This window comes from Microcaecilia unicolor, chromosome 10 (assembly GCF_901765095.1).
Source record: "Microcaecilia unicolor chromosome 10, aMicUni1.1, whole genome shotgun sequence".
In the NCBI taxonomy this organism is placed as follows: Eukaryota; Metazoa; Chordata; class Amphibia; order Gymnophiona; family Siphonopidae; genus Microcaecilia; species Microcaecilia unicolor.
This window is the reverse complement of record NC_044040.1, coordinates 6,007,219-6,023,042: the sequence shown is the minus strand read 5'-3', so window position 1 is coordinate 6,023,042 and position 15,824 is coordinate 6,007,219. Positions and strand designations below refer to the sequence as shown.

Here is a 15,824-nt window from a genome sequence, read left to right as displayed (position 1 = left end):
TAACTCATGCTATTTTAGCACGTGTCCCATTTTATACACCAGAGACCTAGATACTAATAGCTGGGACTAATGGTTTCAGAAAATGTATACCCTAAATGTAAAGCTTATAGTCTTCATAGAGCATCTAATAAGTGTGTAGAATTATTTATTTATTTATTGACTCTCTCATTTATACCCCCCATTTTCTCAACTGTGTCAGGCCCAATGTGGCTTACATCACACTGCAAAGGCGGACGCCAATACAGTAAATTAAGTTAATACATCATGGGGCTCATTTTCAAAGCACTTAGCCTCCCAAAGTTCCATAGAAACCTATGGAACTTAGCCTCCCAAAGTGCTTTGAAAATATGCCTCCATGTAACCTACATAAGAAATAAAGGAAAGAATGGGGAAGAAACGAAAGGAACAGGGAAATCAGGGGAGAGAAGGGAAGAGTGGGTGTGTCCAAAATTGTCATTACATTGTTATGACTCAAGTAGTGGAGACACATGTTGAGTCCTTGGGGTAAGCTTTACCAAATAACAAAGTCTTTAGAGATTTTCGGAAATTTAGATGGTTGTGAATGGTTTTTATAGCTTTTGGCAAGGAATTCCATAATTGCGAGCTGATGGAGAAGAATGAAGCATATGTGGATTTATACACTTAAGCCCGTTGCAGGTTGGATAATGAAGGTTAAGGTATGAACGGGATAGTCTTAATGCATTCCTCGGTGACATGAAAATTAGATCTGAAATTAGAACAATCTTGATCCTTTCAGAGAAATATACCTACCAGGAGTCATCACCAAAGGCTAAGTTAAACGAAGATTGGTTTATACAGAACAAATACTGATAAAACTCAGAGATGACAGCTTTCAGGTCCAACAGTAGGGTGACCATGTGATAGTACCAACAGAGAAGCCTAGAGCTGCCAAGAAACAGAGCCCCAATTATTAATTTGTTTTTTTTTTTTTTGGGGGGGGGGGGGGAGCATTTATTGCATTGTATGTAAGATTTTGTATCCATATGGAATGCAGCATGAAAATTAAAAATATTTTATTAACAAGTCACAACCAAGGTAGTTAATACAGTTAGGTTTCATGAAAAACCAGCAGAACAGTGAAGTTCACAGAAGTACCAAACTCAAGATACCAGAGATGGTCGAGGGTCGAACAGCAGCAAAATCCAGTATCTAAGCCATCCACTTACCATCATATATGGGTCATCTACGATTGGATAAATGTAGTCTGTTGTTTGGACCAAGGAAAGACCACCATGTCTTAAAGGAATTACACACGTGTCCATCCCAATCCCTGAAAAGACAGGAATCAGCAACAGATGGATAAGTATGTGTGTAAAGCCAGATAGCCTAAAATATTAAGGGAAAAAAACTGATTCAAATCCTAGGAATGTAGAACACTGCCAGACAAAAACACAACAGCTGCTCTTTAGTGAAAAGGACTAGAAATCGTATTGTCTTGGAGAACATTACCTTCAAAGCAAGTTGTGATAATTCTTAGGTTGACCCAATAAAAAGTATCTAAAGATGATTAAACAAGATGTACTGGTCGCTTCCTTAATACCATTTAGGAAAGAAAACCTAGTTGAAAGTGACAAGTGGTATTAAGTAAAAGCAATGGTTGTAAAGTGTAATATGGTGGGGTCTAGTTACTAAAGGCTTCTCCCAGTTTGTGGCTGTGGGGAAAATGCTCAGAAAAGAAGCCTGCAGTGGATGCTTCGAGGTTACTCTTTCTAAGTTAATTTTAGCCTAGGCACAGGGAGGTGATGTCCATTGACACTTGGGGTTCAGGGATTCATTTGCATGCATGACAGATTTAACCTTTCAGGAGTCAATATTCAGTGTGCTTTAACCGGGAGGACGTTCTTGTCCAGTTAAGTCACGCTAAACCTATGTTTTGCCCTTTCAGTGAGGTGTGAAAAGCATGCAGTGTAAACCAGAGTACAGATCACTATGAGAAGACTCAGAACTCTTGAACCAAAATATTATTTAATGTAGTAAACAAGGAAAAATAACTTACAGTTCAGATGTGCAGGACAAGAGTTTTTGCCTTGCAAACTGGGAGTCTATTCTCATCCAGCTCTCTCTCCCTGCAGGAAAGATGCTGGGAGCATTTCCACAACACGAAGTTTATACTTTTATATTGGTGAAATCTTATCAGCGTCACAGTAGCTTGAAGGGGGTCATACAGCAAAGGCAGATTCAGTTCACAGAGGAGAAAGCTGCAGGCTAACTCTTGCTGACCCAATGGAGAGAGAAGGGGGGGGGGGTGCAACTAGCCCAGCATACACAGAAGAACGAGGCAAGCCAATAGGAAGAGCCTCATAAGACACAGGGCTCTGGGACATGTTATCAGAAAGATATTCAGCAGCACTCTCAGTGTTCTGCCCCCCTCCCCCCGTCATTTGCACATAGGTAGGCTGTTTGTTGTTTTATGTTCAAAAACAACAGCCTGTCTGCATGCAAATAGGGGCAGAACACAAAGTGCTACTGAATATCTGCTCTGAGGGCAGGAGTTATCCACCCCAGACCCAGATGCTTAGTGGCAGTACCCAGATGGGGTCAGTACAGAATATTCGGATCTTATTCAGCAGGAGGTAACCAGCATTTAAGAAAATGCTGGCAGAATATTGCCCCTTCAGTTGTCAGTGGTAGACATACCAAGTACTATGACATAAAAAAAAGGTGTGTGGTATATGAAAAAACATAGGACTCTGAACAAAAGCACTACACAAATGCAATGCGTGGAGAAAAAACTTTTTTTTTTTATGTGCACTGTGATGCCTTGTTTAGCCCTGGACTCTGCCTTCCCTGGAAAAAAAAAAAAAAAACTTTCCCTTAAGCTAGCTTACAAGAATCCTGACCCTTTGCCTGCTGAATTCAGGGAATGGTAACACGTTTCCTAGGGATGTGCATTTTTGTATTGTACGGTGTTTTGTCAATGTGTCGTTGTGTTTCATAATAGCACAACACTAACAAAAACAAAATCTTTTGGCCTACACACCTCTAAGTATTTTCCAGCAAGACTAACATCCTGAAGTATTACTGGTCAGAAAGGCATTATGTTGAGCAAAGATTAGACTTCAGGACACAGCCACAGAGAAACTAGCCCTGAATCCGCTTCAATTGTTTTCATTAGATTGTAGGTGTTATATATCTACATGAAGCAGTTAAAGATAAAGCAAAACAGAAATACTAGAGAGGGTCTGGAAAGTCCTCAAAACTAAATAGTGACAACACTAGTAAGGCCATAAATGCCTGGGCCATTCCAGTACGTCAGATACACAGCTGGAACTGTAGACTGGACCCAACTAGAATGGGATAATCTAGACTGAAAAACTCAAAAATTGATGACAATACACCACACTTTGTACCTCTGAGAAGTGCATCGATCAGCTATATTTATCAAGAAAAACTGGTGGTCGGGGTCTGCTCCAAGTTAAATTGACTGTAGAGGAGGAAAAATAAGGACTGGATAATTACGCCAAGACCAGCAATGAAAAAATGTTATCGAAGTTTGCAGGAAGAGCATCATCATGGTGAAAGAGAATTAAAATGGGTGCAGAACTGAGCAACTAGCATTTAGCATGTGCTAATTCCATTAGTATGCATTAACCTTTAGTAAAAAGGGCCTCTAACTGCATGAAAGCGAATATTCAACATATATCAACAAGTACCAAATGTAGACTATAGACTAAACCAATTGCTTAGTGGATGTAGCAAAACTGCCCAAACTGACTACAAACATCACAACAGGATAGCCACTGGAGACTGTGCATGAAGTACGACTTTACAGTCAATAAATACTGATATAACCACCATATAGAAAAGAAAAAAAATGAAAAAGTCAAGATTTTATGGGTCTTTCGAATTCAAACGGACTGACATTGAAGATAACACACCCGATATCATGGTAATTGAAAGCAATACTTCAACTGACATTGTAGTACCAGGAGACACAAAAATTAAAGACAAAGAATTGGAAAAATTTAAGTTTTGAGATCTGACAACAGAAATGGCAAGACTCTGGAACAAACTGTCCAGACACTATTTCAGCAAAAGTCACTTGTATCAACGAAGTAAAGAGCTGAAAGATTAACTTAATTCTCCTATCCCTCACGGTAAATTATAATTATCTACCTTAATTCAGATTTAAATGTAAATGAAACTGGATGAAAAAGACCTCAAATTTAAAACATCCAACAGGAAGAAACATCCAAGTCAAAAAAGAAGGGTGGTCCTAAGTTAGACCTGTTTCAATCACATCCAGGGTACAAAAAGGTTCCCTGATTGAGAAGCTGACCACTGGAGGGATTAAGGCCTGACCCCTCCTTAATCCCCCAGTGGTTGCTGTCCCCCTTCCTCACCCCTGAAAATAACACTGGAAAGGGAAACTAGAACCCCTGACAACATCAGGTGTTATGGACATTCTGAACATAGCAGCAGGTAGGTCTGAAGGGTAGATTAGTGGTCAAATCCCACTTCAGTTTTGTTATTTTACCTTTAAATTGTGAGCCATCCAGAAAGATATAGCTACCATATCTACACTAAATATTAGACACTTACAAGCCTGAGGGCTATTAAGGAGGTACACATTCAGATACAGTAGGTATTTCCCTGCGTGTGGAGGACTCACCACTTAAAATAAAAGAGATAAGTGGAATATGAACCTAGATGCCCTGGATTAAGTCCACTGCACTGACCACTAGGCTGTCCCTTTGCTCTGCAGGGACATCTGTGTGGCCATTTTTGTGCAAATGTTGCCAGACAGATATCCTTATCCCTGATTCATCATTTGGACGTTTTACTTTGGAAAACGGCTGTTCATTTTGGATATTCTCAACTATTTTCAAACAGGAAACCCCAACGTTTTTCCTGTTTTGAAAATAGCTGTGACATGGACGGTTTTTTTTTGGATGTTGGGATTGGGACATCCCAAACCTGACTTAGATGTTCTTTTGAAATGCCCTCTATGGCACTATATATAGGCCATACATGAACAGTATCCAGGTGCAATCAAAGACCCCGGCATTCAATGCATTTAAAAAAAACCAAAACGACACTGCCAGCTAATACTGACCCTCTGAATCTTTCTTCTTCCTCTTTGCTAATAAACTTTTCAGTTTGTTACTTCTGTGTGGGGTTCATCTATGACCCACGGAAGCAAGCTGCAGAGGCATTTCTGGGAGTGGTGTTACAGTAACCCTAAAAACCACTACAGAATAGCTTGCAAGCAGGGTACTTGCCCAGAGGCATGTGGGTACCTGGCTAGCAGGTTACTAGCGCAGGAGCAAGTGCACAGGAGAAGAAAGGGCCTAAGCAATGTCCACAGACACAAGCAGAGCCTCTTCAAATGTCCATAGGACTAACCTTGAATGGATGTTAGGAGCAGCACTAAAGGCATTAATTGTCACAATTTTATATATTAAAATCTTATATTCTGCCTAGAACCCCCACAAAAGGCACACTAAGAAAAAATTCTTTAACATAACAAAACCAATAAGAATACACATGTACAAGGAGTAGGGCCCACTATCTTAGACTGGAAATTAAGACTCCGGGTCATAACGGATCTTGAGAAATTGACAGATCGAAGAGCTGGCAGATACAGACATGATGCGCAAGAATGGACAAACTTAGAAAGAATATGGAACACTGCTAGTGGTACACCGGGGGGGGGGGGGGGCAGCCTTGAACAGGAGGATAGTGGGAGGAGGAGGGGTGGGATGGTTGGGTAGGGGGAAAAATACGTTGATTATGTATTACCGATGAGTTTGAGGAATTTTGGAGAGTTGGTAGCCTTGTGGCTGCAGTTAAGTGTATTGTATGATTTTCTTTATTGAAATGTTTAATAAAAACAATCTTAAATTAAAAAAAAGTGATGAGCGCCAAAAAAAAAAGAAAAGAAAAAGAGAATACACATGTACAGACTAAGATTTTGCACTGTAAGGACAGCAGAGACCTTAAGTGGCTCTACTAAAATTCCAGACTTTAATTTGTAAATCAGAAGCAGATGACATTTCAGTTCTTAATCCAGGCCTTTAACAGAAGAAGAACTAACTAACTCGCTAGTCACACACACAAGGTTGCATGTATTGTAGCAGGAAATGTTTATCCACTGCTCCCCTAGTTAAGAATAATCAAGTACCTTTCTGACTTCGAAAGAGGACTGACACCGACAGTGGTGTTCCCAGAAGGGGCCAAAACCAGTATCTGGATAGAGCAAACGAAAAAGAGAACTCTCTCAGAACTAGAGTCCTGAAGAAACAAATAAGCAACTCTTAGCATTTGATACTGTTTTGCTTTCTTCCTGTCTGTAGTTATGCTAATATTGTAACTTTTGTCCATTTTGCTTAAAAGACGATTTGAAGTAAACCCTTTTTGTTCAGAAACCCAGTTCTGGCATGTGACAGCATAGGAATGAACTATTCAGAATGATTGGGGTGCTACACCCTTATCCCTCCTTGGACAAAGTGAAGGCATCTGCTCAATATGGAGGTGCTCAAGTACCAAATATCTAATTAATTCTACTCAACTACACCCGAGTATTGGAAGTGTGCATTTTGCTAGCATATATGAAAATGTGGAGAAAAAAAAGACTTCAGAAATCCTAGAGAGTGCTTTTAATGTGGTAAACCACCTTTGAATTTTCTAGCACTCTAGTTCTTCAATCACCAGTCTTCACAAAAAAACTCCACTCTTCTTCTTCAATAATACATGCCTAAACACCTTTTCACAATACCCGATGTTGAAGGCTCTCAATCAAGGTAAACCAACGGTGAATCAAATGTAACTTAACTGAATGTTCTTCAAGCTGTCAATGCTGCATTCGCATATAATGTTCCCAAAGCCCAACAGGAGACCCTGTTTCGCCAATCCTAGGCTGTTTCAAGGGCCAGAACTTTCATACAGACAAATATATCTGATCTTCCAATTTCACCGCATACAACTGCCTCCCGTGGCGTCCTGAAAAAACAGTCCTACTTCCTTCCTCTATATATACGTCATTGCTTACAACCCATTCAATCAACCTCAACAACTTTATTGACAGGAGTCTGTTTCACAAAAAAGCTTTCCATTCAATTGATATGTTCAACCCTTAGGTATAACTGTCTGTAGAGTGTATATCCATCGTGTTCCCGCTGTCTTAACTTTTCTTAATATCACCTCTGCGTTCCGGAGACTTGTATTTGCTCTAGAACCACACATTGCAACTCATCAAAATCATGTTGTTTCAAAGGCTATGAGAAACTAAAGGTTCATATGTCTTTTTAGCTTGTATGCAATGTCTATGTTCAATTAGTCGCGTTTTTAACATTCTAGAAGTTTGACCAACGTAATACAGATTACAGGGGCATTTCAATAGATAAATTACATTCTTCGACTGACAATCAGTTACAGACTTAAATGATGTAACTTGCCTGTACGTGTATCAATGAATTTGTCCACTTCTTGCATAATATGGCACACCGAACATTGTCCGCATGCCTTATGTAGTCCTATTCTAGTAGTCATATTGTTATGACGGTTCCACGTGTCAGCAACACACAATAGATCATTCAAATTGCTCTGTCTTTGATAGGCAAACAATATTCTTACATCACGGAACCAAGGATAAATTGTAACATAGGCAGGTATTTTTTGATAATCTTCATCATTCTGTTTGTATGAGAATTATATTTAGTTACAAAAGTCACAACTTCCTGTTGTTCTACTGTATTTCTCGTAGGATAAAGCAACCATTCTCTATGATTATGGTAAGCACGTTTTCTTGATCTAGATATCAAAGTTGCAGGGTAACCTCTATCATGAAACTTCTGTTGTAAATGAGACGTCTGTTACCCCCAGAACTGGCATCTGTGTCAGTCGAGTGTGAAGACTGTGTGGACTTTTTTGCCAATGGCCCCTCAGTGATGACTGGTCCCAACCTGGACTCATCAAAACATAAATATATTTTAAGTGCCCCACCTAAGACTAATCCAGGCAGGAAGGGGTTACACACAGAAACAAAACCAGATCAATTTGCCTAAAGAACCATGCCTTAAGATTCTTATAACGTTTTAATATTCAACTTCTGAAAGAATTATCAACGGAAGCTGGTACAAACACAGTCTTGGATTAATGGTTCTAACAAATAAGCACAACTTATGAATTCTGGTTAGTACAATACCCATAACTCTCACTCTCTGGTACTATTACGTGAAACAAAGAATAGAAGGCTCATTGCTCTGTCCTCCAGTGGACCTATCCTTCGTCTTAATTCCACCAGCACTTTTTGCCGTCTACCCTTTCCCCCTTGTTCAACTTTCCTCCCCATCTTTGTCTCTCATAAAATGGAAATATAATAGAAAACCTTAGATGCGACAGTTCACAAGGTGACAAGTTATAGTTCTTGCAACCATTACTCTGAATGATTTGACTCCAATTTTATATCATTTTGTTTTCATAAAGGAGTTCCCAAAGGTTTGTTTTCCCAGACCCTGTTTTTCAGTGGTATGAATCTTATTTTTTCCAGTTTCTCAGCAGATTTGCTGAAATTCTAAACTCTTTTCCCATAGACGCTTGGAGTATAATGTACCCCAAGGCTTGCTACTTTCGCCAATGTTGTTTAATTTATATCTTGCTCCCTTGGCGGAATTGTTAGAGAATAGGGGACCTGTATTTCACTTTTTCGCTGATGATATACAAGTTATTGTGTTTGTGAAGGACGATCAGAATCAGGGACTGTCTAATCTTAATTGTAAACCTGACAGTCTGGAAAGATGGTTACTGGATAATGATTTGATTCTGAATGTTGATAAATCTTGTTCTCTTATAAGAACAAGTCATTGCTTGTTCTTCCTTCTATGGGAGGTAATTTGATTTCCCTTAAAGAAGAAAATACTGACTTTAGGATTTCATTGTGACAATGCATTAAAATTTGATAAGAGGTTAATTGTGGTAAAATCATGTTATTATCAAATGCGGCAAATTTGGCAGCTCAAGCCTCTTCTGACATGATCCAATTTAATCAAACTGGTATATGTATTTATATTACCAGCAGAACAGATTACTCTAATTCTTTGTATCATGGACTTACTTGACTAGTCTGAAGAGGCTTCAGCTTGTCCAGAAAAATGTGGCATGCATGGTGGTAAATGGAAGGTTTTTGCTGCTAAAATGAAGTGCTCAGTTTGCACATCAGCTGTGGGGGGTCATTTTGCTGCCACAGCCCACATTGTGGTTGGCTGTTTGATGCTGCTGCGTTTTAAACAGTACAAGGGATTTACAAGTCCAATTGAAGTTGAGACTCCTGAGGCAGGAACACTGTGCACCGAAACGGAGGACTGTGTCGAGTTTTGATATTACATTTTCTATGGACTGTATGTTTTTTGTTTTATGTGAGGTACACTTCTCTAGTTGGTCCCCTTTATGCTCTGTTGTTTTCCTTGGTTGGTTTTTGTAAAGGGGGTACTTCAGCTCTTTTTTTTGTTTTTTGATAAATGGAAGAAGAACAGATCATAACACACCTATTTTGAAAGAATTTGCATTGGCTGCCTGTTTCTGCCAGAACTGATTTTAAAATATTATTCGCCCTCCCCACCCCCCGTTTACAAAGCCGTGCTAGCGCTGCCAGCGCATTAATGATGACACGGTCTATCACTTTGAATGGATTGTGTCAGTATTGCTGTGCAGCCTGTAAACAGGGGGTATGTCTGGATTTTAAAGCTCTCTTTTTGAATCTACCTGAGTATTTCTCTGATGTGTTGATCTAGCAAGATAATCAGTGTTAAAGTCGATCACCACAAGGAAAAGAGCTTTTCAGCTACATAGGACCTTCATTATTTATTAGTTGCATTTGTATCCCACATTTTCCCACCTATTTGCAGGCTCAATGTGGCTTACATTATGTTGTAATGGCGATCGCCATTTCCGGATGAGGAATACAAAGTGGTATTGCATTAAAGTTCATAGCTGATAGAATAAGGAATAGAGTCAGACAGTCAAATACATTACCATGGTTTCGCAAAGTATTGAAAACTTGGATTCTTGGTTTTGTTAGGCTGCGGTTCTTGCCAATGAATTATACATTTTACCTGATTTTTTATGTTGATTGGAAGATGCTGCCATTTATAGTTGAATTGCGAAATGCTTTATTGTACTAAGCGGTGTATCAAGTCCATAAACCCAATCAAATCCAATCACTCAGCACACTAACAGGATTTGAGCTCATCCTTCCTGCCCTGACTTTAAATTTGGTTCTTCAGCTCATATTGTGAAGACAGCGAGAACATGTCAGTTCAGTAGTTTCCTGTGGTTAATGGGTCATTGTGATTGTCGAAATCGCAGATGCTTCATGTCCAATTTAATATGGTGTTGCTTGATATGGTTAGTACCATACTATTCATATGGAGGCTAATTCTATAGTGGCCACTAATATTTAAGGGCCAGATTGTTTCTAAATGACCAGCATACGCGTACATATGTGTATAAATGCCAATATTCAAACTATACGCTATTCTATAAAAAGGTGCCTAAATGCAATGGCACGTACACACATAGTCAAAGAATGGGTGAAGCACACAGGTAGACATGTAAATTATAGAATAGTATGATTTCCAAACGTGTTTTTAGTATTTTAGGAGTGAGCATTTACACCAGTTCTATAGCTGCCATAAGAGCCTAAATTCCTTTATAGAATAGGTGCACCACTATGGAATTGTCCCCTTAGGGAGTTAATCTATAACTGGGCACCTCCATTCAGGTGCCTGAGCCCACGCGATAGAAGCCCATTCTATAATGGAACCAAAGCACGTAGATTACCAGCGAGTCTAACATCTAGGCGCCCACACTTATGCCAGCAATACAGATGGTCTGACTGCCTAAATGGGGCAGCGAGACACAACTTACAGTAAGTTTATGCATGTGAGAGCCCCGCTCCCTCACAAATACACAATATGCAAGATAAGAGATATTCTGTAATGCGTGCCTATGTGGAACACTGCCATATTTTATTTATTGCATTTGTATCCCACATTTTCCCACCTATTTGCAGGCTCAATGTGGCTTCAGAGTTTTGTTATGACATTGTCATTCCAGGATATCAGATACAATTAGTGATGTGCAGAGATTAAGTAAGGGAAGAAAGAAGGAAGTGATCAGGGGGTAAGTATAGAAGGTGGACTTTCATAACTGAATGGGTTGGTGAAGTGGATTAGTGAGGCTATAGGTTCTCTTTGTAGGCCTTGTGGAAGAGATGTGTCTTCAGAGATTTGCGAAAGTTAGTTATTTGTCGATTGTTTCAAGTCTGTGGGTAATGCAATTCCATAACTGCGTGCTCATTTAAGAGAAGGCAGTGGCATGCATCAGCTTGTATTTAGTCCTTACAGCTGGGAAGTGCAGATTGAGAAATTTGTGGGATGTTCTGTGGCGTTTCTGGGAGGTAGGTCCACGAGGTTTAGCATGTAAATTGGGGCATCTGCGTGAATGATTTGGTGTACAATCGTGCAGATCTTGAACGCAATGCGTTCCTTAAGTGGGAGCCAGTGAAGTTTCTCTCTTAGGGGTTTTGCACTTTCATATTTAGTTTTTCCAAATATGAGTCTGGTGGCAGTTTTCTGGGCTGTTTGGATTTTTTTGATAGTCTGTTCTTTGCAGCCAGCATACAGTGCGTTGCATACATGGTCACTACGTACATGCTAGTATTCTCTTCATACATGTAATACGCACCCAAATCTTAGCCCCTAGTTTATGGAATTGCCTCCATAGTGACTAATGAATTTATCTCAGCCTTTTAGATAAAGCTTGTTCAGACTTTACTTCATGTTGGCAGTGTGAAAAGAGCTGTGTGCATAACACCTCAGTCATCTGTAGTCAGCAGTGTCACAGTGCCTACGAAAGTCATAGGCCTCAGGTAAAAAAAAAAAAAATATATATATATATAAAGCTTAGATTAAGTCCTCTGGGAGGGCAGGGAAATACCTAGTGTACCTGAATGCACCTTACCTGGAGATAACAACATAAAAGTGTTAGCTAAATCCCAATTAAGAAATAAATAAAATCACAATGAAAAACTGCTTCTCCCACACCCTAAGAGAACTGCATCTGCAGATGTTTATCTCTTTTTTCCCTGTGTAAATTCGTTTTTATGTACACTGGTAATTATGAGTGTAAATGTTTACTTTTTCTGTTGATGAATTGTGCGCTATTTCTCTCTTTACATTTTTGTATTGATGTAAAGCGCTCTGATTTTATAAGTGTGATGTAGCAAATCCTATATAATAAAACTCACCCTCAACGTTCTGAGGACACTGACGTCACTTCCTTGATGAAGGTTTCGTGGTGGTGAAGCCACTGAAAGCACCAAGTCTCAGGGCCCCGCCCTCACATCAAACATGATGACGTCGAGGGCGGAGCAATGGCGTCACACAACGAGGGCGGCGCAATGGCGTCAGTGCAATCAGAACGAAGAAGGGGAAGGTAGGTAGGGAGGGAGGGGGACGAAACCTTACTAGCGCCCGTTTCATTTGCTCCAGAAACGGGCCTTTTTTTACTAGTCTAATAATCAAATAGCACATATCCCCACATCCCCAGAAAGAAGGATGATGTTATGCTGCCCCCTGGTGACTAAATCTGAATCAAGCACTCGTGTGGTTGCAGGACTCAACTCAAGTCTGTCCGCTAGGATGCTGTCTTTCCCTACCTTGCATTGGCACAATTGTAAAGACAGCAAGAGCGCTTAAGAAATAAGCATGGAGTGCTGCAAGACAAAATCAGGGACCCCCCAAAAACAGGTGCAGCAAATGCAACCTCTGAGAGGCAGATGCAGCAACCAAACGTAAAAAAATCAAAATCGTTAAAGTCCCTAACGATTTTTAAAAAACGAAGAATGCACCAAAAAAAAAAGTCACACATGCTCAGATCGGTATTCAAACGTACAATGTATCAAAGAATCACAATACACATCGGTAATCGGCCCCTAAATCATGCGCAGAGCAGCCAAGCGTTTTGCTGGCTGCTCTGCGCATGCTGCAAACGTAAAAACAAACAAAAAAAAAAAAGCCACAACACATACACGTGGCTACCTGGTCAGCAAAATCCAAAAACAAAGGATCGGGAGGGGGCAAGGGCGCTCATCAGGAGCGTCCTGTATGGACGGCCTTGCCCCCCCCCCGCTGCTCCCCACTTTCCGCCGCTCCCCCCCCCCCCCCGAAAAAGCAAAATGCTAGCTGCCCCGGTCCCCCTCCCTTCCCTTCCTGTTCCTGTGTTCTGCAGAGCTAACTCGCCTCCCGTCATTCTTCTGCCCCGTGCCCCGCCCCCGCCGCTCCCCCCCTCCACCGAGACCCCCCTCCCTATTAACGACCCGAGCAGCGCCTCTCACCTCTTTGTGAAGCGCTGCACGGGCAGGAAGATCTATTGTGTTGGTTGTAGAGTCTCCATGACGTCTCCTCTTCCCTGGCCCAGGCCCCGCCTCCTTCTGACGTAGGTTACTTACGTCAGAAGGAGGCGGGGCCTAGGCCAGGGAAGAAGAGACGTCATGGAGACTCTACAACCAACACAATAGATCTTCCTGCCCGTGCAGCGCTTCACAAAGAGGTGAGAGGCGCTGCTCGGGTCGTTAATAGGGAGGGGGGTCTCGGTGGAGGGGGGGGAGCGGCGGGGGCGGGGCACGGGGCAGAAGAATGACGGGAGGCGGAGTTAGCTCTGCAGAACACAGGAACAGGAAGGGAAGGGAGGGGGGACCGGGGCAGCTAGCAATTTTGCTTTTTCGAGGGGGGGGGGAGCGGCGGAAAGTGGGGAGCAGCGGGGGGGGGGGGGGGGGCAAGGCCGTCCATACAGGGACGCTCCTGATGAGCGCCCTTGCCCCCTCCCGTCCTTTTTTTATTTTTTTTATTTGATGTGTTTTCTGACGTCCTTTGGACCAATCACAGCGCTTTTAGCTCTGCTAATGCGCTGGGATTGGCTCAAAGTTTGTTTATTTTTTCACTTAATGATTTTTCCTGGCACAGAGCTGTCCTAACGAGAGGTCCAGACCTCTCGTTAGATTTCCTGCCTTTTTCCTGCGTAAAGGCAATCGGAAAAGGTTAGTGCATGTCGTTTCAATGGGGGTTTTCACACTAAATTGCTCATCTCCATTCCGTTTTCGTTAGCTGCTGGCTTCCTCGGTAAAAGCCCTTTGATGCATGCCAACGGATCAAATTTTCCTCGTTGGAGGGTCATTAAAGGCTCATTTAGCTTTAGTGCATCTGCCTCTGAATCAGAAGGCTCCCTGAAAAGGAGCCATTTGTCAGCTGCACAGACTCAGTTCAAAGACTGTTTGGGGACATACTAAAGGGAAATGCAAGAGATAAAGTAGAGTTTTGGCCCCAGAGAGAAGCACAGCCTGGGGATATCTTTACATGTCTGCATCATTTCACTGATAATTAGATTATAAGAGAGGCCAGGAAACTTTCACAGGGAGATCTTCAATGATCTACTGTCAATCACATTGCAAAGAAGAAAGGAAAAGAGAGATCCCAAACTTTCTGCAGAAGGATTCCATTTATTTGGATTTAGCTCAACACTTTTGTTCAGTAAGAGCTCAAGGTGAGTTAAATTCAGGTACACTTGGTATGTCCCTGTCCCCAGAGGACTTACAATGTAATTTTATACCCGAGGCAATGAGAGTTAAGTTATTCGCCCAAGATCACAAGGAGCAACAGCAGGTTCTGAACCTGTCGGTCGTCAGCCTGATGCCCTTCCCGTTCGGACTTCGTTCAGTGTAAGTGGAATTTTGAAAGAGACAAAGGCAGCTGTGGATGGATGGGCAGCTCTGGAAAAAAATGGGATTCTGGGATTTCCCTTTTGAAAAGAACGGCCAGGCAAATTACCCACAGGAAAATACAGAAGAACTATCCTCCGCAAAAATGAAGAAGACCAGACACAGCAAAGGTGACGAATGACAATAAACAAAATTGCAAGGTGTAGCGATCAACTTTATCGCTTGGCAGAATCACACGGATCGTGTTTTGGCCAAAAGGCTTTCCTCAGGAGTAGACTTGATATGGACTGTGTTTCGGCAATAATATTACCTGCCTCAGGAGTCAACTATCTGTTGCTCAACCATTAATAAAACTGGTGGCCCCAAGGGTTCACTAGTAAATAAAAAAAAAAAAACCACACACTTCTAAGTGTCTTAGCTGCTGAAAAAAAAAATGTGTGTCCGCTCAAATGTGCAGGAAGGTAAAGCCCCCCAGATACCAAAGATAGCAATGGGTGGGCTGTCAAGGGACAGCAGTTACACTGCCTGTTGTGGGAAGTCCAGAGCAGGAAGAAGGAGAACAAATGGGGGAGAAAAGACCTAGATAAATCTGAGGGACTGGGTCTAGATCTGGACTTGCGCCGACTGACCTACTGCAGATGAAAAGAAAAAAAAGAGAGGGGGTGGGGAGAAGAGGTAACAAACCAGATGAATGAGGGAATTATGCATATAAGGGAAGACTGGAGATGCTGGTATTAATGAAAGTGTGTGTGTGGGTGTGTGGGGTGGGGTGGGGGTGGGGAGCATGAAATGCAAAACTGCATAGTTTAGTGAATGAGCGAGAGAGATATGGAGCAGGTCTGGTCCCCAAGAATCGGTTTGTTTCCTCATGAAGGGACAGAACTGCAGGCTACTGGGGGGGGGGGGGGGGCTGGTGGGATTATGATGGAAATGGATCAGGCGGGAAAAGGCTGAAGGAGGAAGGTGAGGGCAAGAGGTATAAAGAAGACCTTTCTGTATGTGCCTCTGGGGGGTGGACAAACTTAATACACAGAGGGCTATGAAAGTACTATCCTGGGCAGTAACACATTACATGTACATTTCCCAT

At 41.7% G+C, this 15,824-nt stretch overlaps 1 protein-coding gene across 1 annotated transcript in view; it reads right to left on the bottom strand.

Annotated features, from left to right (window-relative positions):
* LOC115478399 (selenide, water dikinase 1-like) overlaps positions 1-1,287 on the bottom strand; it is a 39,617-nt gene extending 38,330 nt beyond the window's left edge. Inside the window, exon 1 of the mRNA XM_030215699.1 lies at positions 1,188-1,287. Within this exon, the coding sequence (XP_030071559.1) occupies positions 1,188-1,283 (96 nt within the window). The 5' untranslated portion in view covers positions 1,284-1,287. The remainder of the gene's footprint in view (positions 1-1,187) is intronic.
* Between the last annotated feature and the right edge of the window lie 14,537 nt (positions 1,288-15,824).